The sequence below is a fragment of the Sphaerodactylus townsendi genome, linkage group LG13, assembly GCF_021028975.2.
Source record: "Sphaerodactylus townsendi isolate TG3544 linkage group LG13, MPM_Stown_v2.3, whole genome shotgun sequence".
Lineage (NCBI taxonomy): Eukaryota > Metazoa > Chordata > Lepidosauria > Squamata > Sphaerodactylidae > Sphaerodactylus > Sphaerodactylus townsendi.
The window spans coordinates 22,484,697-22,511,629 of NC_059437.1; the positions used below are offsets into that span (position 1 = coordinate 22,484,697).

General features: G+C 50.5%; 1 protein-coding gene across 1 annotated transcript in view; it reads left to right on the top strand.

The window, feature by feature from the left end:
* The window catches only part of CUL4B (cullin 4B), a 37,203-nt gene extending 11,588 nt beyond the window's left edge, over positions 1-25,615 (top strand). Inside the window, exons 4-16 of the mRNA XM_048513811.1 lie at positions 567-670; positions 2,298-2,367; positions 3,427-3,500; positions 9,927-9,970; positions 10,794-10,898; positions 11,363-11,473; positions 13,593-13,678; positions 14,226-14,333; positions 15,737-15,850; positions 17,005-17,110; positions 17,188-17,360; positions 21,227-21,379; positions 22,354-25,615. Of these exons, the coding sequence (XP_048369768.1) occupies positions 567-670; positions 2,298-2,367; positions 3,427-3,500; positions 9,927-9,970; positions 10,794-10,898; positions 11,363-11,473; positions 13,593-13,678; positions 14,226-14,333; positions 15,737-15,850; positions 17,005-17,110; positions 17,188-17,360; positions 21,227-21,379; positions 22,354-22,449 (1,344 nt within the window). The 3' untranslated portion in view covers positions 22,450-25,615. The remainder of the gene's footprint in view (positions 1-566; positions 671-2,297; positions 2,368-3,426; positions 3,501-9,926; positions 9,971-10,793; positions 10,899-11,362; positions 11,474-13,592; positions 13,679-14,225; positions 14,334-15,736; positions 15,851-17,004; positions 17,111-17,187; positions 17,361-21,226; positions 21,380-22,353) is intronic.
* The last annotated feature ends 1,318 nt before the right edge of the window (positions 25,616-26,933 follow it).

A 26,933-nucleotide genomic window follows, 5' to 3' on the forward strand; every position in this document is an offset into this window, starting at 1 on the left:
TATTTCCAGAGGATGGCAGTATCATTAGAAATATTTTTTTCTGGTGTCCTAGTTAAGTCTGTTTGCATTATTGAGGAAGATGTCTTGTCCTTTTAAACAGTATCAGTAGCTGAGAAGGTGAATAGAGCAAATGCTAGTAGAACATTAGTGAATTTGCTCTGTTGCAGAGGCTCTTTGAATATATAAAACGCCTCTTAAACAGGAAAGGGCACTATCTTGGAAAACTTATATTTTTGCTATAGAAAACAAACTGTATGTGTTTCTTTTAGCAAGCCTATACTGTAATTCATTTCCGTAGTTGGTAATGTGCTCAGAACCTTCAAAGTCATTGCCACTGACAGTTGATGTGCTATACAGTTGGAAACTGTTATTCATTACTGCCTTGTGTTGGGTCTGTGAGCATTTTAGAGGCGAATGTTGTAAAAACTAATTATTGAATCAAAAATACTAAAGAGCTTTGTATTAGAGATGGGATTGCAAAACCAAAGCTAGTTATGCCATGCACATTTTTTTATTGGACTTTTTTCTTTATCTGTATATCTGACTCTCTTTTTGTTCCTTTATAGGCTGTTGAAAATCTCTGCTCCTACAAGATCTCTGCAAATTTGTATAAACAATTAAGACAGATTTGTGAAGACCACATCAAAGCACAGATTCATCAGTTTAGAGAATATCCTTTTGATTAATAAACCATTAATATAATATAAAGGAATTTTACCTGCTTTTCTATGACTTTGGAATCCTGAAGACAGTCTTCTGATAATCTCATGGATTAAGAAGCATCCAGAATCATCATTTGTACCAAGACTGTGTAATGAAGCTAAGGCTGTTTGTGAAGGGATAGTGCAGAACCTAATGATTGAATGCCAGTTTGGAACATATCAAAGTAGTACAATGTTGGCTAGAGGAAGAGTTGATCATTCTAACTATTTAAAATATTGGCAGCTCCATTGTACATATCACAAACTTGAACAGAAGTTCAAGTTTGACAGAAGGAATGAAAATGTTAATTTTTAATTCTCATAGAATGTTTTCATTGAAGAAATTTATTCAGTGGTGATGAGCTTACTTGCCACTCTGCAATTGAAAGGGGTTCTAATCATAACTAACAGCTCTATCCAAGGGGGAGGGGGGTGAATGCACTCATGGGAGTGGCTTGCAGCCATGCCAGCAGATTTGCCCTCCCTGGGGCTCTTGGCCCCAGCAGAGGGGCAATTCTTCTGATTTACAGCTGCAGTGGCTGTCCCCGGCAGTGGAACACTGCACTGGACACCACACCAGTATCCCAGGGCCCCAGCCACCACCAGCGTAGTGGGGGCAGGCCAGGGGAGGAGCCGACATAAGTTGGCTCCCTCCTACCCTTTGCTGGCATTATGCCAGTGGCCTTGGACTTAACGACGCCCAAAAGGTGGCATAAGTATATTCACCCCAATGGGGGCTTCTCAGTAGCAGGGAGGCTTTTTTACTGTTTAAACCTCCCCATGCCACTAGGAAGCCGCCATGGAAACTGTGGGGCGGCGCCACATCAGCGCCACAGCCCACTGCCACTGAGTTTGGATGGGACTGTAAGCATTTATAGTCCCTCAAGAGCATCTCACTCCATATTCATTGCAAATTTCGACATCTTCTAGGTTTAGACCTAAATTTTAGTGGTGGGGGGTTGTATTGCGGGGAGGTTCAGATTAAAAAATCAAGTATTCAAATGTGTCATTAACAGTACCTAAAGAATCTCTTGATCTGTGACTTCTAAAGACTGCAATATAACGATGTGTGGATGCTAAATATTTTTCTTCACTTTCTGACTGAGCTGTTCCTTTATCAATCCCTAAGGGAGTAGTTTGAGGTCTATAACTTTTTAAAAGAAAATGACAAGAAAATCTTGGGTGTATTCAAGATTCTGTGCAAGCTTGTGACATCACCAGATCATAGGATAAGCTGTGGATGTTGATATCAAATTTGGGCATCTGACTTGGAAGGCTGGTGTCTTATATGGCTATACTTTGATCGATTTCATTAGAGCTGTACGTGTAAATACGTGATAAAATTGTACTCAGTAAATACGTGATAAAATTGTACTCCCTTTTATTAGCACTGGGGATTAGCTATTTGTTCTGGTGGTTCTGCTTTTAGCTGACTTTAGGCAAAAACATGTCAGGTTTAGGAGTCGTATCAAAAATTAAAACATATAAACACTTTAAAGTTTAGCTTGGATTTTTGAGCGGGTTTTTAAATCAATAATGGTGTAGAACTGTCATGTCATTAACTTTTTGTTGTGACATTCTTAACTGCTTCCTCATGGATTCATTGGACAGTGTTCTTTTTCTCAAGAAAATAGACAAATGTTGGCAAGATCATTGCAGACAAATGGTAAGGTTTATTTTCAATTCAAAGAGTATTTGTGTAAGTGTGATCCAAGGGCCTCTTCCTTCTGCTTCCTAAAAACTTGCCTAGAAAGTTCAGGACCCTTAAGCAGTATTTCTGGGAGTGCAGGTAGATGCGCCAGTAGATGGGAATGGACAATTGACTGTGTGTACACCTGTGCAAATGCAAACGTATTATGCTTGTACAGCAGGATCTTTGGATCTGAACCTTAGTATGTGTATCTCTGTGTGTGTCCACATTGCCTGCAAATAATTTTCATCTTGTAAATAACCCTCAATCTGATATTCACACAAACAACCTTTTTGCTTGTTATGAGTCAAAAAATAGTTAATGATATTTAGAATGTAATTTTTGTCTGGCTGCTCATCTGGATTTTGACAATTCTGTCAGATTTGCTCCACTTAGGGTTGTTTCTACATTTTATGCTTAGCTCATTGTGCTGTATCGTTACACGATATACTTCAGTAATCTTGTTAAGATACTCTTCCTTGTGTGGAGATTATTTCTATTTTTTTTCTGCTTCATCACCAGGTCTGGGGTTGGATAACAACAATATCAAGTGTTGCACAATAACAACAGCTGGGGAAAAGCTCCATTAAGATACTTCATATAAAATAAATTTAAAATGAGCTCTCAGCAGTTGAAACCATGTTTATTGAAAGTTCGTCAAAAGAGAGGCTTTTGGAACAGCTCTGGCTCAGCTTTTGGGAGTATCTGGGCAGAATTAAGTTTCATAGTTAGCAGCCACTAGTGCGAGCATCTGTTTTCACTGTTGAAATTTGGGATATTAAAAGGCCATTAAAGGGGGATGCACTTGATTCTTCGTAAAGGAATGCAAAAGGTTGACTAGCATGTTGGACTTTATAACCTTGCTGTTGTAAGCATGCTCATTTGGAGGTATATCCCTTTGAAGCTGATAGCATTTCCTTCCCAATAAGCACATTTAGCATTAGGCCACAAGAATAAACTCTTATATGCCTGCATAGGGTGGACATAGTGCTTAATCAGTTGCAGTGCTGACAGCTTGTTTTTCCCCCCTTACAGATAATGATTAGAAGTATCTTTTTGTTCCTGGATCGAACTTACGTACTTCAAAATTCCATGCTGCCATCAATTTGGTGAGGATGGAAAATAGTCGTATTAATTCCTTTTGGACTTCCAAATGCTCCGTCAAATATAGATCTGCGGGTCTTCTTCACTTCTGTCTGATTGATTGCTGCAGCTTTTCTGTGAATTGAGAACCCTTCTTGCATGTTTTCATTTGTGTGTGCTGGTTTTAGCAGCACAACAGTTGCGGGATTAGATAATGTCCAGTGTTAATTCATGCCCTGTAATACATATGAGAAATCAACTGAACCTATTGAGCTGAGGCAGAACACTTTAGGCGGACCTACTTTAATTTTTCTCCAAGCATGCCTTCTGTTTGAATGAATACTCAATGTTTAGTATTTATCAACATTTCCATCTATATAAGTGTACATAATTCATGTGCATAAATATACCCATGGGTGTTGCTGCATAACTAATGTGGTGACCTTGAGTGTTCTAACATATGTGTTTTCTATGTAAATCAGTTTAGTCTGTATGAAATCTGGAAAGCTCCTGTATAAGTGACAGTTCCTGACAACCTGATCAGGCATGAAAAATTTCTGAGTTCTGTATGTGAAGTGTGAATATCAGGCTTGTCCATCTTCACTTTTTTCTCTCTGGATACAGTTCAAACAGCAGAGGGCCAGATGAAAATAGTATTCCTCTAAGTCAGGGGTAGGGAACCTGCAGCTCTCCAGATGTTCAGGAACTACAATTCCCATCAGCCTCTATCAGCATGGCCACCACCCCCCCCCCCCCCCACCCCCCCCCCCCCCCACCCCCCCCCCCCCCCACCCCCCCCCCCCCCCCCCCCCCCCCCCCCCCCCCCCCCCCCCCCCCCACCCCCCCCCCCCCCCACCCCCCCCCCCCCCCACCCCCCCCCCCCCCCACCCCCCCCCCCCCCCACCCCCCCCCCCCCCCACCCCCCCCCCCCCCCACCCCCCCCCCCCCCCACCCCCCCCCCCCCCCACCCCCCCCCCCCCCCACCCCCCCCCCCCCCCACCCCCCCCCCCCCCCACCCCCCCCCCCCCCCACCCCCCCCCCCCCCCACCCCCCCCCCCCCCCACCCCCCCCCCCCCCCACCCCCCCCCCCCCCCACCCCCCCCCCCCCCCACCCCCCCCCCCCCCCACCCCCCCCCCCCCCCACCCCCCCCCCCCCCCACCCCCCCCCCCCCCCACCCCCCCCCCCCCCCACCCCCCCCCCCCCCCACCCCCCCCCCCCCCCACCCCCCCCCCCCCCCACCCCCCCCCCCCCCCACCCCCCCCCCCCCCCACCCCCCCCCCCCCCCACCCCCCCCCCCCCCCACCCCCCCCCCCCCCCACCCCCCCCCCCCCCCACCCCCCCCCCCCCCCACCCCCCCCCCCCCCCACCCCCCCCCCCCCCCACCCCCCCCCCCCCCCACCCCCCCCCCCCCCCACCCCCCCCCCCCCCCACCCCCCCCCCCCCCCACCCCCCCCCCCCCCCACCCCCCCCCCCCCCCACCCCCCCCCCCCCCCACCCCCCCCCCCCCCCACCCCCCCCCCCCCCCACCCCCCCCCCCCCCCACCCCCCCCCCCCCCCACCCCCCCCCCCCCCCACCCCCCCCCCCCCCCACCCCCCCCCCCCCCCACCCCCCCCCCCCCCCACCCCCCCCCCCCCCCACCCCCCCCCCCCCCCACCCCCCCCCCCCCCCACCCCCCCCCCCCCCCACCCCCCCCCCCCCCCACCCCCCCCCCCCCCCACCCCCCCCCCCCCCCACCCCCCCCCCCCCCCACCCCCCCCCCCCCCCACCCCCCCCCCCCCCCACCCCCCCCCCCCCCCACCCCCCCCCCCCCCCACCCCCCCCCCCCCCCACCCCCCCCCCCCCCCACCCCCCCCCCCCCCCACCCCCCCCCCCCCCCACCCCCCCCCCCCCCCACCCCCCCCCCCCCCCACCCCCCCCCCCCCCCACCCCCCCCCCCCCCCACCCCCCCCCCCCCCCACCCCCCCCCCCCCCCACCCCCCCCCCCCCCCACCCCCCCCCCCCCCCACCCCCCCCCCCCCCCACCCCCCCCCCCCCCCACCCCCCCCCCCCCCCACCCCCCCCCCCCCCCACCCCCCCCCCCCCCCACCCCCCCCCCCCCCCACCCCCCCCCCCCCCCACCCCCCCCCCCCCCCACCCCCCCCCCCCCCCACCCCCCCCCCCCCCCACCCCCCCCCCCCCCCACCCCCCCCCCCCCCCACCCCCCCCCCCCCCCACCCCCCCCCCCCCCCACCCCCCCCCCCCCCCACCCCCCCCCCCCCCCACCCCCCCCCCCCCCCACCCCCCCCCCCCCCCACCCCCCCCCCCCCCCACCCCCCCCCCCCCCCACCCCCCCCCCCCCCCACCCCCCCCCCCCCCCACCCCCCCCCCCCCCCACCCCCCCCCCCCCCCACCCCCCCCCCCCCCCACCCCCCCCCCCCCCCACCCCCCCCCCCCCCCACCCCCCCCCCCCCCCACCCCCCCCCCCCCCCACCCCCCCCCCCCCCCACCCCCCCCCCCCCCCACCCCCCCCCCCCCCCACCCCCCCCCCCCCCCACCCCCCCCCCCCCCCACCCCCCCCCCCCCCCACCCCCCCCCCCCCCCACCCCCCCCCCCCCCCACCCCCCCCCCCCCCCACCCCCCCCCCCCCCCACCCCCCCCCCCCCCCACCCCCCCCCCCCCCCACCCCCCCCCCCCCCCACCCCCCCCCCCCCCCACCCCCCCCCCCCCCCACCCCCCCCCCCCCCCACCCCCCCCCCCCCCCACCCCCCCCCCCCCCCACCCCCCCCCCCCCCCACCCCCCCCCCCCCCCACCCCCCCCCCCCCCCACCCCCCCCCCCCCCCACCCCCCCCCCCCCCCACCCCCCCCCCCCCCCACCCCCCCCCCCCCCCACCCCCCCCCCCCCCCACCCCCCCCCCCCCCCACCCCCCCCCCCCCCCACCCCCCCCCCCCCCCACCCCCCCCCCCCCCCACCCCCCCCCCCCCCCACCCCCCCCCCCCCCCACCCCCCCCCCCCCCCACCCCCCCCCCCCCCCACCCCCCCCCCCCCCCACCCCCCCCCCCCCCCACCCCCCCCCCCCCCCACCCCCCCCCCCCCCCACCCCCCCCCCCCCCCACCCCCCCCCCCCCCCACCCCCCCCCCCCCCCACCCCCCCCCCCCCCCACCCCCCCCCCCCCCCACCCCCCCCCCCCCCCACCCCCCCCCCCCCCCACCCCCCCCCCCCCCCACCCCCCCCCCCCCCCACCCCCCCCCCCCCCCACCCCCCCCCCCCCCCACCCCCCCCCCCCCCCACCCCCCCCCCCCCCCACCCCCCCCCCCCCCCACCCCCCCCCCCCCCCACCCCCCCCCCCCCCCACCCCCCCCCCCCCCCACCCCCCCCCCCCCCCACCCCCCCCCCCCCCCACCCCCCCCCCCCCCCACCCCCCCCCCCCCCCACCCCCCCCCCCCCCCACCCCCCCCCCCCCCCACCCCCCCCCCCCCCCACCCCCCCCCCCCCCCACCCCCCCCCCCCCCCACCCCCCCCCCCCCCCACCCCCCCCCCCCCCCACCCCCCCCCCCCCCCACCCCCCCCCCCCCCCACCCCCCCCCCCCCCCACCCCCCCCCCCCCCCACCCCCCCCCCCCCCCACCCCCCCCCCCCCCCACCCCCCCCCCCCCCCACCCCCCCCCCCCCCCACCCCCCCCCCCCCCCACCCCCCCCCCCCCCCACCCCCCCCCCCCCCCACCCCCCCCCCCCCCCACCCCCCCCCCCCCCCACCCCCCCCCCCCCCCACCCCCCCCCCCCCCCACCCCCCCCCCCCCCCACCCCCCCCCCCCCCCACCCCCCCCCCCCCCCACCCCCCCCCCCCCCCACCCCCCCCCCCCCCCACCCCCCCCCCCCCCCACCCCCCCCCCCCCCCACCCCCCCCCCCCCCCACCCCCCCCCCCCCCCACCCCCCCCCCCCCCCACCCCCCCCCCCCCCCACCCCCCCCCCCCCCCACCCCCCCCCCCCCCCACCCCCCCCCCCCCCCACCCCCCCCCCCCCCCACCCCCCCCCCCCCCCACCCCCCCCCCCCCCCACCCCCCCCCCCCCCCACCCCCCCCCCCCCCCACCCCCCCCCCCCCCCACCCCCCCCCCCCCCCACCCCCCCCCCCCCCCACCCCCCCCCCCCCCCACCCCCCCCCCCCCCCACCCCCCCCCCCCCCCACCCCCCCCCCCCCCCACCCCCCCCCCCCCCCACCCCCCCCCCCCCCCACCCCCCCCCCCCCCCACCCCCCCCCCCCCCCACCCCCCCCCCCCCCCACCCCCCCCCCCCCCCACCCCCCCCCCCCCCCACCCCCCCCCCCCCCCACCCCCCCCCCCCCCCACCCCCCCCCCCCCCCACCCCCCCCCCCCCCCACCCCCCCCCCCCCCCACCCCCCCCCCCCCCCACCCCCCCCCCCCCCCACCCCCCCCCCCCCCCACCCCCCCCCCCCCCCACCCCCCCCCCCCCCCACCCCCCCCCCCCCCCACCCCCCCCCCCCCCCACCCCCCCCCCCCCCCACCCCCCCCCCCCCCCACCCCCCCCCCCCCCCACCCCCCCCCCCCCCCACCCCCCCCCCCCCCCACCCCCCCCCCCCCCCACCCCCCCCCCCCCCCACCCCCCCCCCCCCCCACCCCCCCCCCCCCCCACCCCCCCCCCCCCCCACCCCCCCCCCCCCCCACCCCCCCCCCCCCCCACCCCCCCCCCCCCCCACCCCCCCCCCCCCCCACCCCCCCCCCCCCCCACCCCCCCCCCCCCCCACCCCCCCCCCCCCCCACCCCCCCCCCCCCCCACCCCCCCCCCCCCCCACCCCCCCCCCCCCCCACCCCCCCCCCCCCCCACCCCCCCCCCCCCCCACCCCCCCCCCCCCCCACCCCCCCCCCCCCCCACCCCCCCCCCCCCCCACCCCCCCCCCCCCCCACCCCCCCCCCCCCCCACCCCCCCCCCCCCCCACCCCCCCCCCCCCCCACCCCCCCCCCCCCCCACCCCCCCCCCCCCCCACCCCCCCCCCCCCCCACCCCCCCCCCCCCCCACCCCCCCCCCCCCCCACCCCCCCCCCCCCCCACCCCCCCCCCCCCCCACCCCCCCCCCCCCCCACCCCCCCCCCCCCCCACCCCCCCCCCCCCCCACCCCCCCCCCCCCCCACCCCCCCCCCCCCCCACCCCCCCCCCCCCCCACCCCCCCCCCCCCCCACCCCCCCCCCCCCCCACCCCCCCCCCCCCCCACCCCCCCCCCCCCCCACCCCCCCCCCCCCCCACCCCCCCCCCCCCCCACCCCCCCCCCCCCCCACCCCCCCCCCCCCCCACCCCCCCCCCCCCCCACCCCCCCCCCCCCCCACCCCCCCCCCCCCCCACCCCCCCCCCCCCCCACCCCCCCCCCCCCCCACCCCCCCCCCCCCCCACCCCCCCCCCCCCCCACCCCCCCCCCCCCCCACCCCCCCCCCCCCCCACCCCCCCCCCCCCCCACCCCCCCCCCCCCCCACCCCCCCCCCCCCCCACCCCCCCCCCCCCCCACCCCCCCCCCCCCCCACCCCCCCCCCCCCCCACCCCCCCCCCCCCCCACCCCCCCCCCCCCCCACCCCCCCCCCCCCCCACCCCCCCCCCCTCCCATCCCCCCCCCCCCCCCCCACCCCCCCCCCAACCCCCCCCCCCCCCCCCCCCCCCCCCCCCCCCCCACCCCCCCCCCCCCCCACCACCCCCCCCCCCCCCCCCCCCCCCCCCCCCAACCCCCCCCCCCCCCCCCCCCCCCCCCCCCCACCCCCATCCCATCAGCCCCTGCCAGCATGGCCAATTGGTCATGCTGGCAGGGGCTGATGGGATTTGTAGTCCATGAACATGTGAAGAGCCGCAGGTTGCAGACCCCTGATCTAGGGCAACGCAACTCAGTAAAGTACGTTCCTTTTATTAAAGCTGACTTTGTCCGATTGTGTCCAGCCTTACAGATAGTTAATACATTCTCTTTCTCCTCACATGTCCCTGATGCTTCACAGACCTATCCGAAACCAATTACCAGACAAATCGGTTGCATACCACCCTCCCTCCCCCTTAAAGCCCCCCCCCCCCCCTCCCCCCCCCCCCCCCCCCCCCCCCCCCCCCCCTCCCCCCCCCCCCCCCCCCCCCCCCCCCCCCCACCACCTGAAGAGCCGCAGGTTGCAGACCCCTGATCTAGGATGTCAACAAGCACCATTAGTTCTCAGTCCTGAAAATGATGGCTTCCAGCCCTATAACAAGTGTGCTGTTGGTGCATCTCCTGTATGAAGAATGCTGATTATGCTGCTTTAGGTTTCCTTTTTACAACCAGAAAGCACCTTATGCTTCACATTTAATAAAACTGAAACAAATATGTGAATATTTGAAAATATTCAAATATGTGAATATTTGAAAATATTAAGTTTACTGAGTGCCAACCTTTACCACACAGGTATACTCGAAATTGTCATGAATACTTAATCTTGTGTTACGATTTCTCAGTCAAAGCCATGTTATGGCTTTCATGACTGAAAGTCAAAATCATGGTCTGTTGACGGATTTCAGAACGTCTATCAGTCGCTGGAGCTTGGGAGAAAGACAGTTTGTTTGGTTTGTAGTAAATTCTTCAGCATTGGGATCTGTTTATTCCTGGTGGAACTCTGTCTAATTTCTGTGGCATTACCCTTGCTGTTCAAGGTTGTGTGCATTTGATTGTTGTACTGAAAGCATTTACGCTTACAAACAGACAATTTCCCATAGTTCCTAGAAGAACTAGTAAAACCAAAAAAGCAATAGTGCAATTCTGAAACAGCCAATGTATCCAAAAGCAGAAATATCAATGAATAATTAAAACTAATGGCAAGAACAATTTGACAGGTCATAATGACTTGTCATTCTCAAAATAGGCTGTTGCCTAATAATGAGTCCACTGCCTGTATTCACTTTTGTAGACTGCATTTGCAAAATCAGTTAATCTGTATCATAACTACTAAAGCCTTTTTTCTGGTTTTCGTTCAGTTCAGTTTCTCTAGGGGGCTTTGCACCCTTGGCTTAATGTAAAATAAAACTAGGGCCCAGCTCCAATCAGACCAGATAAACACTTCAGCTATACTTTGGTGAGTAAATAGGTAGGCTGGAGAGAGAAATGTTTCTGGGTGTTCTTAGGATCTGAGTATTAGGTTCAGCGTATTCTTTCTACAGAGATATTCATGTTGTCAGAGCCAGAGTTGAACATTCCTGCAGGGCATTCCTTTTGATTATAAGCAGTAGCAGTCTGGTGGAGATTATATAGCTTGTTCTAGAGTAAACTGTTCTAGAGTAAACTGCATGCTAAGATCCTGTCATACCCTTTGTTCTGGTTTGTTTCAGCTAAGTATGTAGATTCAAAGCTTCGTGCGGGCAACAAAGAGGCTACTGATGAAGAGCTAGAAAAGATGCTGGATAAAATTATGATTATATTTAGGTTCATATACGGTAAGAGCTGAACTTTTCTCTAGCATTGAGCAGCTACACAAGTGAGCAACCTTGGCTGTAGTTTTTGCATAAGATTTAAAGAATGCACACTTGTGTAGCTGCTATCCTTTCAATTGATTGTGGATGATTGCTTTCTTGAGGGGGTCTCAAAGGCTAGAGTAAAGTCCAAGTAAAGGGTAAATAAAAATCAGGTATATTCATCACCCTGAACAGATTTGAGTCCCTCTGTATGCATCCCCAGTATAGTCTAAAGACTTTTGAAGAAATTATTTTCCTCCACTTTCAAATGCACTACCCCCAGTACGCACATGGATATTGCCTGTTGTCTTCTGAAGTTAGATATTGGCAGGCTTTATGTCTCCCTGGCAAGTTCTCAGTCCTCTTCTGCAAGTTGCTAATGGTGAGAGGGTTTCGGTTAAAATTCCATGGGGGCTTTTAAAAAATGTGTCTTCTGTCTTCTACAGGCAAGGATGTCTTTGAGGCCTTTTACAAAAAAGATCTAGCTAAGCGGCTATTAGTGGGCAAAAGTGCATCAGTAGATGCCGAGAAATCTATGCTTTCTAAACTCAAACATGGTAAGATTTTTTTTTGTTCTCTAAATTCTCCTTGTTCAGGTTGCTTCCATGTTTCTCACCTGTTATGAATGGTATGTGCATGGGTGTATTTGCAAAGAAGCAGTATTTTAACCAAATGGTCTGAGAACAGTTTCCCTCACACTGTGTCTATACTGGCATTTTTCATTGCAGGGGTAGAGCACACAGTTGAAGCTGCTCAGCATCCGTAATAGTAGGGGAGGGTCACTAAATAATTCTTCACAGGCCTTGGTGTATGTTTCCAATGCAGAGATTGCAAGAAAAAGTGTCATATGAAAAAGTGTCATATGAAGCAGCCCTGAATGACTTTTAAAATGTTCTGCTTAAAGGGTTTTACGTTAACAAGCAGCTAAATTCAGAAAGAAGGAAATAGTGAATGTAGGTAACCTAAAACCTTTTAGAAAAATGTTGAATCAAGAAAGATGGCTTTGTGGAGTAGAGCGAGTATGGGTGGGAAAACAAACTGTTATATAGAAGTATTGTCAAAGGCTTTCACGGGCAGAATCACCGGGGAGTTGTGGGGTTTCTGGGCTGTATGGCCATGGAACACAGCCATACAGCCCAGAAACCCCACAACACCCTGTATATAGAAGTTCTGAGGAATATGTGGTGCTCCCGTTTGTGCTAGAGTTTTCCTGTGCAGTGTCGGTTTAGGCACAGGCATCTCCAGCAGAATATCTCCTTTTTGGGGTAAGGAGCGGTTCTGACTGTTGCCCTGAATGGGGACATTGCGCTTAATGAGAAGTTTTCACCAAAGTTCCTTCCCAATACTGTCTGCATTAAAGCGCACATGCTTATATAAGGTTGATGCAAAAACAGTTTATTTGATATCAGCACATACCGGTGGCAGGTTTTAACTCTGTGATCTGTCCTCGGAAACAGTTATTTTAGTGGGCCTTCTTAGGTTATGACTGAGGGAAGTTCTCACTGCTGTAATTATGAATGTTCTAAAGTGCTACAGGACTCTGTGTTTGATGCAGTGCTTTTACCGTATATACTCACATATAAGTCGAATTTTTCAGCCCCCCTCAACTTATACGAGAGTGAGGTTTATTTTAAAAAATATTTTAGGGTTTTTACTTTGTTGGCCGCCAGGGGGCGCAGTTTTTAGGCTAGCAGCACCAAAATATCAGGGTATCATCAGGTGACACTCCTGATGATACCAGCCAGGTTTGGTGAAGTTTGATTCAGGGGGTCCAAAGTTATGGATCCCCAAAGGGGGTGTCCCCATTGTTTCCAATGGGAGCTAGTAGTAGATGGGGCTACATTTTGGGGGTCGATAACTTTGGACACCTTGAACCAAACTTCGCTAAACCTGGGTGGTATTATCAGGATAATCTCCTGCTGATACCAGCCAGGTTTGGTGATGTTTGGTTCAGGGGATCCAAAGTTATGGATCCCCAAAGTGGGTGCTCCCATCCCCCATTGTTTCCAAAGGAAGCTAATAGTAGATGGAGCTACCCTTTTGAGGATCCATAACTTTGGACCCCCTGAACAAAACTTCACCAAACTTGGGTGGTATCATCAGGAGGGTCTCCTAAAGATACTCTGAAATGTTGGTACTGCTAACATAAACATTCCTCCCCTGACAGGCACCCTGACATTTTCCCCAGATTCTCCCTTTAAATCACCCCCCACCCCTTCTGAGTGGATTTAAAGGGAGAATCAGGGCTTACAGAGCTAGTTTACTGTTTTTCGTTGAAATAAATATTCAAAAACATTTAACCTACTGATGTCTCAATTAATGTAATTTTATTGGTATCTATTTTTATTTTTGCAATTTACCAGTAGCTGCTGCATTTCCCACCCTCGACTTATACGCGAGTCAATAAGTTTTCCCAGTTTTTTGTGGTGAAATTAAGTGCCTCGACTTATACACGAGTATATACAGTAAATAATTGTCTTCTAGAACCACTCTGATAGCTGCAAATTGACCCTCCATGCCCTGTTTTCAGTCAGCATTGTTGTAATTGCACAGTCTTCCCTTTATGCTGTAAAGGAACCTCCTTGTGACATCTGGTTAATTACATGTTTTTAAACTTTCTGCTGGAAGCCACAAAATAAACCTAACTGCAATGTCAATTAAAATATCCTTTCATAGAATGTGGAGCTGCTTTCACTAGCAAACTTGAAGGAATGTTTAAGGACATGGAACTTTCTAAAGACATCATGATACAATTTAAACAGGTATGAATACAAAACTTGCCATAGTTTATAACTTTCTGGGTGTGGGCTGATGTCTGGGCACTTCTGGTATTTTGGCCAAGCAAACATTTGTAATTAAACTTGAGAGGGCCTTCCCAAGCATTTCATTTTAGTATCTATCTCTCATTTTCATTCTTTTGATTTGCATTCTGTATGCCTGCGCAGTACTGCTTTTTCTTTTTTCTTTTCTTCCCTTTTTTGGGGGGGTGGGGTGGAGCTTGTGTGGAGGTGTAATGGGTGAATTGAATGACTGAAGAGACCTGGTTTTAAATTCTACTTGGCTATGAAACTCCATTACAAGCGGCATTGAATTGTGTAGAGCTATTTTATTCATTGCAAGCACAAACGCAACTGGTTGTCAGATGCCCACATCTAGATGTCATTGCAAACTAATTTGATTGAAGGCTTCCAAAACCAGAAAGGTTTCTCTGATACTCCATGTTCATTGTGGGGGAGGGAGCACCATGACACACTGTCTTCATGCCTGACACAAATCCTCACAGGGTTGTTCCTTCTGTTATGCTTGCAGTATATGCAAAATCAGAATGTACCTGGTAACATTGAACTCACCGTGAATATCTTGACTATGGGCTATTGGCCAACCTATGTGCCTATGGAAGTCCATCTACCATCAGAGGTAAGGCTACCTATGTTGCCAGCATGAAAAACTGTTATTCTTTTTCCCTGACTTTGATCAATACAAGTGGTTAGAAGTTAAAATTTAATTAGTTAATGTTTTTCAAAACTCTGTGTGTTCAAGTTCCAAGAATGTCTGAGATAATGTCAGTTTCTTGGCATGCTTCTGTAGTTTAAAAGATTCAGTGACAAAAATTGATTTGATTTTTAATGCTCCTTTTCTAAAGTTTACAAAAGAAATAATTATGACAGTTGAATATATGTCTAAACATACAGTTGCCTAATGTTGCAACAACACACTCCTAGCCAATTGCCATGCAGAACTCAGCCATGTGTGGAACTGAATCCTGTGCAGCAATTGGCCCACCATCACAGACACCAAATTGAGCCCACTGGGGCAGCGACGGCTTACCGCCCACTTCCCCACCCCCCCTGGCACAAGCCTCCTATTCCTCTGCCTAGCCTCCCCCTCTCATTTCCTTGTCCAGCCTCCCCACACCCCAAACACCAAGCTGGGGTCTGTCAGGGCAGTGGCACCAGCCTCCCATTATCCCACCCTTTCCCTTCCCCCATCTACAGCCCATTTTATTTGAGCATAAAATGGGCTTTACTTGTTGTGGTCTGGCTGCTGGCACTCAGTCAGGTTGGAGCAGAGCCAGTGATGGCATTCCAGTGAGGATGGCGGACTGCGAGGGGGGGGGGGGGGCTTCCTTTGGGCAATAGTGGCCAGTCTGAGAGAGGGCAAGATTACTGAAGGGCCCGTAAGACTGTCCTGGCTTGGAGCTGTCATTGCCGGGTGACATTTCCTGGTCAAGTTGGTGCACTTGCATGGCCAGCTGGTCTTCCATTGGCAGATCTAAATGGCCTGACGCTTCTTTACTGGCAGCTGCTGCCTCCTCTTCGTACAGGCTGCTGCCACCGTCTTCTGGCTCTGCCTCCACCTCACTTTCAAAGCCAAGGAATGTCTCCCTGCTGTCGGTTAAAAAGTTGAGGACTAGGTACGGGAGGTGGCCTCGCTTTCAAAGCCATAAAATGTGTCTCTGCTGTCCAACAAGGGGTCAAGGGCCAAGCACAAGAAGCTGGCATTTCTCTGGAAGCCATAGAATGTCCCCTCGCTGTCCGATAAGTCATTGGGTGTGGGGGGCTGGCCACAACATTACTGCTAGTAATGATGTACTCGAAGAGAAGCTACTGCATAATTAAGGCTGCAGTCCTAAGAATGCCTTCTTGAGAGTAAGCCCCACTGAATACAATGATTGGCTGCCGTGTAGGCCTGCTTGAGATTGCTCCCTTGGATTCAACTACAGTGTTAATGCAGCTTTTGTGAATTAAAAGGAAGAAAAGAAGAGAACCTAGATAGAAAATGTTGGTCAATTTACATAGAATTTATGTTCTCCTTTTTAGATGGTAAAACTGCAAGAGATATTTAAGACGTTTTACCTAGGAAAACACAGTGGCAGGAAACTTCAGTGGCAGTCAACGTTAGGTCACTGTGTACTCAAAGCAGAATTTAAAGAGGTAATTTTTTTTCTTTCTGGTATCTTTATGACTGTTCAAAACTATAATGTAGACTTGAAACACAACTGGAGCTTTTAAGCCATTTCAGTTCTAAAACTCTCATAAAGATCTCCATGCTTTTTCCTAGCTCCCTTGAACTTCTTTTTTCATCTTACTCATGCGTTCTTTTGCTGTGTGAATAGTCGCAAGTGTAATACTTCCCATGCTTCAGAAGGAAATGAGCAAATGTCACAGGCCAAGCCAGATATACTTGTAGAAATGATGCTCTTCTCTCTTTTTGGCTCAGTATTCATGGAGTTTTTCAATTTTATTCAGTTTTGCTTTGTTCTTACCCCTCCTTTCTCCCCAGTGGGGACCCAAAGTGGTTTCCATCATTCTCCTGTTCTCTGTTTAACCTTGCAACAATCTTGTGATGTAGGTTAAGCTGAGTGTGTGTGATTGGCTCTAGTCACCCAGCAGAGTGACCTCTGGGGGTCCCAGATCCTAGTCTGACACTCTAACTGCTATACCACACTGGTCGTCATGAAACGTGATAGTTGAATGATGTCATCTTCCCAAAAATTTTGCACTGCAGTTACGGCGACATAGCCTTCAAAGAGGATTATACGTATGCATCAGAAAACATTCAGTATAGTTTTAAAGCCTGTTGTAAACATAATTAGCCATAGTTTCTCACCTTACAGCTATTTAAGATTTATAACGTACAATGAAACCATGGTTTGCAGCTTGCTGAGTCAAACCATGTGCAGAGGGTGAATGTAGAGAAGCGCCACAGAGACTGATGACATTTTGCAAGCGGAAAGGATTAAGAGTTTGGGGGAAGGGTCTTAATGGGGATTAATCACTGATTTTTTTTAAAAAAAGGTGAATACTAACAATGGTTCTTAAACCCACTGTAGACAATAGCTCCACATCCTGATTTTGTGGCCACATCATAACTATGGTTTATGTTCCAGTAGAGCATTTATACTGATGAAGACAAACCACGGCTAAACGTTGTGCTTATGTAGAGCCAAAGTGATTGGCTCTACAGTTATCAAAACAATATTTCCACAAGCTGCGTGTTCCCTGTGAATAGACGTGGAAGTATGCTGCGATCTACCTTGTATTTTCAAAAGTGGCACTGTAACGTTCGATCACTTTCTCCCTGACAGGGCAAAAAGGAACTACAGGTCTCCCTGTTCCAGACTCTAGTGCTCCTCATGTTTAACGAAGGCGAAGAGTTCAGTTTAGAGGAGATAAAACAAGCCACCGGAATAGGTTAGTATGGGAAGCTGCTCATGGCTTTTGAATTCTGTCAGCTAACCTCCTAAGCTGTCTCTCTCTCTGCGTTGCAGAAGATGGAGAGCTACGGCGAACCCTCCAATCATTAGCTTGCGGCAAGGCAAGAGTACTAACCAAAAGCCCCAAAGGCAAGGATGTGGAAGATGGAGACAAATTCACTTGTAATGATGACTTCAGGCATAAGCTGTTCCGGATAAAGATCAATCAAATCCAGATGAAAGAAACGGTACTATTTTGGGTTTTTTTCCTTTTAGTTTAGTGTGATCGATGCCAGGGCCCAGATATTTCAGCAGGTCCCAAATCAGCCAAAGGCAACACAGTAGCAAAACAGTTGGCTCTGACTGCCTATTCTATGGAGCTTGAGTGAGCTGGAACAATTTGATATGGTGGGGTGGGATGAGCCTCATTTCCAAATATTTGAAAAGCACATTTTGTAAAGTGATGCACATAGGGGCAAAAAATCCAAACTTCACATACACGCTACAGGGGTCAGTGCTATCAGTCACAGACCAGGAAAGGGATTTAGGCGTCTTAGTTGATAGTTCCATGGGAATGTCAACTCAATGCATGGCAGCTGTGAAAAGGCAAAACTCTATGCTAGGGATCATTAGAAAAGGAATTGATAATGAAAACCGCAAAGATTGTCATGTCTCTTTATATAAAGAAAGGGAAGTGACTGGCACTTGAGTAATTGTGTCCAGTTCTTAACTTATCCCAAAAAAGGATACAGGAGATAGAAAAGTGCAGAGAAGGGCAAACAAGGATGTGATTGAGGGACTGGTTCGTCCTCCCAGTGCTGGGACCTTTTTTTTTAGTTTGAGAGGGAGGCGGCTGAGGGGGGATAAGGATTGAAGCCTACAAATTATGTATTGGTAGAAATGCTGACAGAGACATTTTCTCTTCTCACAATACTAGAACTAGGGGCATTCTATTGAAAATGCTGTAGCACTAGGACTAATAAAAGGAAACACTTTCACCTAATGTGTGATTGGTGTTTGGAATATATACCACAGGAGGTGGTGAGGCCACAAACCCTTATAGCTTTAAAAAGGGCTTGGACAGATTTCATGGAGGAGAAGCTCACTCCATGGCTATCAATCTTGATCCCTTGATCTGAGATTGCAAATGCCTTAACAGACCAGGTGATCGGGAGCAACAGCCGCAGAAGGCCATTAAGGCTCACATCCTGGCTACTGTGGACTTCAAAGGCACCTGGTGGGCCACCATGAAAGTAGCAGAGCTGGACCAGGATGCACTCGGGTCTGAATCCAAAGCTGGCTTGTTCTTATGTTCTTATGTTCTTATGTTGTGGGTTAAAAGACATTGGACCTGTTATTTCTGAACGTTTGTTTGGGTACCTGTTTATACTGCATACATGCTAGTCAGAGCTAGAATCTTCTGGCAGCTGGCTTGTTAGATATAATTATTCTATGTTAATATCTTCTTTTTCCCCCGCCCCTCAATTCTCTTCCTGTTTTAAGTAACCTGGGAAGAAAGCTCATGTTTCAGGCATCAAAGTTGGAGCTTGATAGTGCACTGTCTCTAGACATGTTTTTGAGTTGATAATAAAGATTAATGTCCTTCCTACTTCTTTTGAATGGGCTTCATGTTTACAATAAGGGTTTTACCTTATTTATTTTAGTTCATTATACCCTGGCATTCTCCACAACAGGGATCCAAACAGGGCCATATTATCGATAAGGCTGACTAGGCTGAAGCCTCGGAGTCTGCAGGGACTAAGGGCCCATCAGGTTGTTTTGCTGAGGCACTATTACCAGCACCCTGAGGCTCCAGTGGTTAAACGCACTTTGCAGTCTGTGCCATAGCAATATGTGTACAAATGTATGTATCCATATGTATCTATACATGTCATATATATACTCTCTCACACACGCGCACACCCACATACATATACTATTTTAATGCCATACTGCTTACGGTTCCTTTTTTGTCAATATCTCTATTCCAATATTCAGGCGAGAGTAATAAAAGATAGGAGATGCTTCATTTGTACATTTGTATTCCAATATTCAGGCGAGAGTAATAAAAGATAGGAGATGCTTCATTCACTCTTCCACCTATTTTAGTCCGTTTTTATTAAATGTTTATTGTTGTAAACTTCTCCATTTACTTGTGGAATGTTATAGAATCCCTGCAGTCCCTGAGGTTTGTTTTGACCATTAAAAAATGGGTAGATGCACCCAAAGGCAAAGCAACACCACTCTGCACCAAATTGTTTTTAAGTTTGTAAGAACCAGATCAATTCAAAGAATTTCTCAATCCTAATATTGCCAATTTCTCTTTTTCGCCAATAGGTTACTGAAGTCAACAGTGCAATAAAGAAGACTATAATGGTATTCAAATAAACATTCTATTTGAACCATTTTGTGCTTGTTTCTTGTGTAACAATATTTCAAAACTCAAAACTTTGCATTTGTGTTTATATGCCTCTTCCATTCAACCATGAGCATTTAAAATTTCATAGCAACATAAAAAATTAATAATCTCTTTGGGCAATAAAACTGTTGTAGGTCTGATTATTCTTTCATTTTGTATTATTTATAGGTATTGGGCTTGAGGAAGTTTACACATAATACAAACCTATCTAGAGGTTTTATTGCCCAAAGAGATTACTAATTTGTATGTTGCTGCGAAATTATAAATGCCCATGGTTGAATGTAAGAGGCGTATATATCAGATGCAAAGTTTTGAGTTTTGAAATATTATTACACAAGAAACAGTCACAAAATGGTTCAAATAGAATATTTACTTGAATGTTGCTACAGTCTTCTTTACCGCACTGTTGATTTCAGTACCTGCTGGTGAAAGAGAGAAATCAGCAATATTAAATTTGAGGTTTGTTTTGGGCCAATGAGGAGCGGAGGGAAACTGTGAACCAATAGTGCGCTAGCGTCAGGGTTGTGACATCATGCCGCTGCCTCCCTTATTACACCTTCATGAGTAATACTGTCATGACCTTGATCTCATATGCTTGAACGTTCTCACAAGCCGTTGGGACCTGCCAAAGCAGTTAATTATTTATCCATTTCTAAAAAGAACAAATGGTAGCCAACATGTACAAGCACAAGTCAGGATTTCAAAAGAGAAAAGGAAGAACAATTGTGCTGTGAGAAAAGAGGTCAGCAGACTTCATTTCAACTGGGCATCAATGCCTGTATGAATACTGAAAAGGTAAATGATGGCATAAGCTCTGCTTCCCAATCGTCTGCCTGTAAATTTGACACAGAGATGGACACTGACCTGACAAGTGCTCTTTGCACAAAGAGATAATTATCTGCTTCCTTATTGCTGTGAAACAAAATGTCTCTTATATTAAAGATTATCCCCAAATTACCTATTTTCATAAATAATAAAAAATTTTATTCACTGTAAAATATTACTTTACTCACTTTAAAGTATTAAACAATTATACTCCCGGAATGTACTTCCCTGAAGAATTCTAGTCACACAAAAGTATTTTAAAATTGTAAGTAAAATTTTTCAGGGGACTCGAAACGGATATTAGGCTGTGCCAGGGTCAGGCTGTCAGCTGGAGTGGGATAAAAGATTGAAGTTCCGGAGTGGGCCCAAAGTACGTGAAAGCCTTGGGGCCCGACCGTGGGTTAATATGGCCCTGGGTCCAAAGCAGCTTTCCTCATTCTGCTTTTTATCCTCACAACAAGCCTGTGAGGTAGGTTAGGCTAAGAATATGTGACTAGCCCCAGTTCACCCAGCAAACATCCACAGCAAAATGGGGATTTGAACCTGGGACTCTCAGATCCTAGCCTAACACACACCCCTACACCATGCTGGCTCTTGAAGCGTATGAAGTGACTCTGAGCATGTACAGAATGTTTTCCCTTCCTACACAATGTCCCCTTCCTACTCAAACAGGTGGTTTCATGTATCTTGAGTTATGTGGGAGAGACTCCTAGTCTGAGAGTACAGTATGCAGATAAGCATCAATACATTCCCTACCCAAAATGTACAGCCAGTTGAATTTACTCCATTCACATTAGAGATGACAATAATAGACTGATTCCTGACGTGCTTCTTTTTTTCCTGTTCTCCACTTTTTTTATACATGCTCAGGTGGAGGAACAAGCAAGCACTACAGAAAGAGTCTTTCAGGATCGGCAATACCAAATAGATGCCGCAATTGTGAGAATCATGAAAATGCGCAAGACGCTTAGTCACAATCTGCTTGTGTCAGAGGTATATAACCAGCTGAAATTCCCAGTAAAGGTAAGAGAGTAAACGGTGTTCAGCAACATATCGTTAATACTCTTTTAACTCAGCACTTTTTGAAAAAGTTTCAGTTTAATGTTCGGCATATCAGAGCTTCAGGTTATTCAGCCAGACAGTGAAAATAATTTCCAATGGATGATCAACTAGGGTCGCAGTGAGCTGCTGTTGGTGTGCTACCAGAATGCTCAAGGTAGATACTTTGGTGCATCATGGAGTCAAATGTTTCCCTCGTACATAGAAAGATCCAGCAGCAGCTCAGCTATTGGTGCTTGCTGCTTCTACCTGTGAGAGGAATGTTATACAAGTTCAAGAAGCCCTGTTAGGTATGTGCAGTTTGTTGCCCTGAGTTTAAACATGCCTAGCAGAGCATGGAGGGGACAAGCATTAGCTGCTTCACACCCGTGGTAGGGGTAAGGAATGAGAGGGAAGTGGTGCTAGCAGGGTGTCAGAGGTGACCAGCCACCCCACCTCCAATCCACTAGCTAAGGCCATTGTTTATAGAGCCAACCTTGAAAAGATCCTGTGGACAAGAGAAGTGCATGTTTACGACTGCCTATTCTATTAATGAAGATAAGATACCAAATCTAATTGCCCTCTATTTATAAAGATTTGCACGCCTGAGGGAATTGGGTTGAAGAGTACATTGGCAAAATCAAGGGAGGAAGAAGAGTTTGGATTTATACCCTGCCTTTCTCTCTAGTAAGGAGTCCCAAAGCTTCTTACAAACCCCTTTCCTTCCTCTCTCCACAAAATCACCTTGTGGGGTAGGCAGGGCTGAGTGAGTTCCAGAGAACTGTGACTAGCCCAAGGTCACCCATCAGGCTTCATGTGTAGGAGCGAGTGGGGAAACAAATCCAGTTCACCAGATGAGAGTCCACCTACTCTTAACCTCTATTCCACACTAGCTCTCAATTGTTTTTTTATTAAAAGAGGTTTAAAACAGCTGCTGATAATCTGAATTGCTTTTGCAGCCCGCTGACCTTAAGAAGAGAATAGAGTCGTTAATTGACAGAGACTACATGGAAAGAGACAAGGAGAATCCCAACCAGTACAACTACATTGCATAAAACACACACAATGGGCCTTTGTTTTCCTTTTCTGCACACTTGATGTTCTACTTGGTTGCTGGTGGATAAACAAGCCTGTTGGTCCCATTAAATTAACTTTTTCTACTACAGATGACTGAGTGAAAGCAACGTAACGGAGGGGGGTGGGAATAGTAGAATGGACTTTTCCAGAGGCTTAATATGCCCATTTAAAAGAGTAGTATTTACATTTTAAGAAGAATGCTGTTGAACTCTTTGCATGATATTTGGTATGATGTGCAGAAAACTGTAAGGAAGTACCTGGTCTTTGTGATTTCTATTGGTCCCCAGATCTAAAGAGGGTCTCTCTTTAGTGCAAAGCTATCATCCCTTTTTTTTCATCTCAAAACAATAAAAAGGTAAACATTTAACACAACTGTAGTCATTTTTTAAAAAAGAAATGCTTAAACTGCATGCAAATCTCTTAATTGCTATAAAGAATTATTGGATGCATTTATCAAAATACAAAAGCATATATGGATTTGGCTGTCACTCAAAGTAACAAAAGTCTCCACCGTACTCTCAGAGTATACCAAAACTTTTTTGCAACTGTTGGAAAGGGAATTTGCACCCCTGCAAGTGGACTTGGGAGATTTAAGTAGCTTATTCATGTTTGTTGTTGGCATCCTGAACAGCTTGGGTTTGTGCTGCAAAGACTGCCATTAAAACTAGGGGTAGACTGCTGAAACTCCTTCCATTCCCAAATACTTTGCAAATATATAAATATTACTGTAAAAGCTGCCATGGGGAAATTTCTCTCTCAATCCCCTTTATTTTTTTCCCAAAGAGAAAAGTTCTCATTGAATGAACACAGCAGTGGGCAATGCTTCTGGTATTAGTTCAGCATTTCTTGTTCCTCCACGGCCGTTGCAAGAGAACCAACATTAGGGATCAATGCTTCATCCTCCCCATCACCCAAATCCTTTGTTTTTAGCCCATGATCACGCTGGCCCTGGATACTATACCCTTGCTTGACAATAGCACAGTTTTAAGGCCTGGTGTATCTGTTTAGGCCCCCAATTCTTCCTTAATTTAGAAGAGCAAAAAGTACCTGCAAAGTATTCTAGAGAATTATGAAAAGAAATTTTTTCAAAACTTCTAATCTGAAAGCAACCCCCTCCCCTTTTCTTTTTTTATTTTCTTTAAATCCTTAACTTGTAGACTGAGCAGTGTTAGTTTAGCTGTTCAGATCATCTCATCCAGCATCCTAAAGAAGACCCTGTGCTCTGTACTGTATTGTATTCATTATGTCCAGGAGATCCTTTCCCAACGTGGCTTTAAAACCTGTGCTATTCCAAATGTTTCTCTATTCTCTTCCAACATCAGGGTTCTTGTTGAACAAAAGCGAAGCAGTTTATCACTGCATGAAGCAATACCGATAATAGCTATCGCCCATCAGTGCTGACCTTCCACAGGTCTTCACAACCAGCACCAGCAACAAAGAGTGTTCAGTAGTTTACCTTCAGGTTTTATTTATCTCTTATCCCCCACAGTGGAAACATTTAGTCAACAGTAGCAAGGAATTTGTCACAGGAAGGGCATTTAAAAACTTTACGTTCTAGTTTCATGCTCTCTGTTACCCCATGGTATGTGATAATGCTATACTTTTCCCCTTTGAATAACATTTTATGTTGTGTATGGCAAAGAAATTCAGCAGAAAAAAGAAGTCATGCATGGGGGACAGATGGAAATTAAAAAGACAATTGGTGTATGAGCGCAGTAAAACAAAGTACATGATTTAAATACATTTGTTGGAAACTATTCTAAACTTCGAAATAAGACTCCAACTGTAATCTGCAGTTTTGGACTAGAAAGTATTTTGATCCTGGAGTTGCGTCCAGGGACATCTCAACAGTAAATCAACAATTTGGACTGTTCTATTGAATTCTTGCACTCTGTGTAAGGTTTCCCAAGGCAGCACTTAGTATTGTAACAAGGGCATTAGGAGAAGTTCAGATTAGATCTGAAGCAAACAAACACCTCTGCCCTCATTCCCTTATTTTCCAGCAAATATCACAAGTTCTCCTGCACCCCACCCTGGACTGGTGATAGCTATGGCAAAACAAAACAAAAAACTTCTCAGCCATACTGTTCAGCAACTTTTTGCTGAGATCATGTGCCTGCTTTATTGAGCCATAAATATATTTATAGTATATACCTTTATTTCCAGTGGGCTTAGATTGTGACCCACACAGCTTGTCTGATCATAAATTTTTAAATCTTTCATTCTATTGCATGCAGTTTATAGCAGCCTAATTTATAAGAAATTACAATTTATTCTGATGAATATTTTAGTTTTTTGGGTTTTTTAAAAAAAATCTTTATACCCAGAACAGATTATTTTTCTTTCTTTCTTGGCTAGTTTAAACAAATAAAAGTGACCATTTTGTTTCAAAACTAATGGCAAATGTGTTGTAAAGATTGTTCTGTTCTATAGCTTACACAAAGGTGCCAAAGTACATATAGTTAATAAAAAAGTAGAAAATTGTTAAGTTTACTTTAGCAGTGGTTTTATCTTTTTGATCTTACAGATGCTCATTTCGTGTCTTTTGCGCATGTGCGCGTTTTGTGTATATGTGTGTCCTGGTCTCCTTAACTTCTTCCGAGCATATCATCTGTCCTAATGCTTTCTCTTTAAAAGAACTTTTTTTGTTTGTGCATTTGAAAATACCACTCTTTAATTTTAGTGCTTTCATATAATAGGAAGAGCATCTCCTTTTTGAAGAGTTTAAAGTTGTAAGAGTACAGCAGCATTCAAAAATGTAATATACTTTTTGTATAAGTAAATTCTTCAGAAGAGTACCTTTGGAGTTTGGGGGAGGGAGGGAGGGGCAGACATGGGAGGGGAAATAAACCTGTTCCTTTTCAGAAGCCTTTTCACAAGGCCATTTAGAATACGAGGCTGTGCTTGTTCACTGCATAGAAATGTTCAACTTCACCCAGATCTTGCAAATGGGGCATGTCAGCATTGCGTCCTTTAATGCAAAAGGAAAAAATCTTTTTAATGTTTCATAAGAAGTCAGTGATGGGTACAGAAAAGTCTCTTCTTTGGTAAATAATGTAAATACATGTCCTTTAAAAAGAGTGAGTCTGTTATCTAGGTATTTTGTGTCATTTAATAAATAATAAACAGTTTTGTGTTGCTAAACTCTTCATTTTGTTAATGTTTGTGGAATGTGTTTCATGTATGTTGAGTGTGTCATCGTCATTCTCGACATCTTTTGAAAGGGTGAATTTCTCGCAGCTTTGTATCACAATGCAAAACAAAGTCAGCGTTTTCATGGCGCCCACCAAATTGATGGGGCACTTGCCCAGCAGAGCTTCTGACTGGTTGGGCAGATCAAAATAATGTTGTTTCAGTAGCAGCTGCCTGCACCATGTTGATTTTATTCTTTTTCACTCATCTTTCCCAGTGTATTCCAAACATTACCCCCCATTTGCCCCTACACTTCCTCTCTGTGTGTAGTTCTGCCTCTAGTGGCAGCCATTTTGTAGTTGCATCCACCATTCCATATCAGAACTGCAGAGGTGCCCATTGGCTCAAAAAAGATTGGGGGCCCCTATACCAGAACATCAGCTTCGGTGGCCTACTTTGCTTTTTCTGATGCATTCCCAATCAGCAAAATATATACAGGCAGAAGGAAAAGGAGCAATAATTGTGAAATTGAGATTTTAACAATAATATGCAAAACTATAAGGCATACAAGATTAATACAGTGACCTTACTGATTGTAATAGGTGATAACATCAGCTCTGTTTAACCCTTTCTTCAGCAACCATGACTTTTTAGGAACCCCCCCCCTTTTTTTTTTTCTGGTTGCTGACAGTAAGGAGTGCTATGCCAACAAGTGTGGCAATATGGATACGTTTCCATAGCTGGAAGAAACAGTGCTTCAATCTGTGTTATCACTATGACATTCTTTAGGGCTGTCACTCAGGAAGTTGCTCTGGCAACAAACAGGGCTTCTGGGAAGACAGCAAACAAATGGGGTAAACATCTGGCAGGGCTGATTTAGACACAGTTGATTCCTCTCAAGGCTGAAGACAGAACAAGGCTTTTCAGCTAAGTCTAGAATTGCAGAATGTTCTGGCTGGACAAGTATACCGGCAACGTGGTTTGGAGGCACTTCTCATATTTATTTGAGCCGCTGAAGGGTTTGAGCCTTGTATTTCTCTGATATATACAGGAAAAAATTAACATGGGCTTTGTTGCAGCTGCAGCTTCACCGGCACATAGTCATGTCAGACCTGTTCTCATCACAGCAGTGGGACTAAAAACAAGTCCAGTCTAACATTAACCTCAGAAGACCTAGCTGTTTCTGTGAGGGAAATTCAAGATTCCTCTCCCACGTGCCACAAAGGATGTCCCACATTCAGCTTCTAGTGATGTTCCAACAGCTGTAGGGAGAGGAAATGAGCAGAGCCCACCAGCTGCCCTCCTTTGTGACACAGGCCAGTGCAGAGGA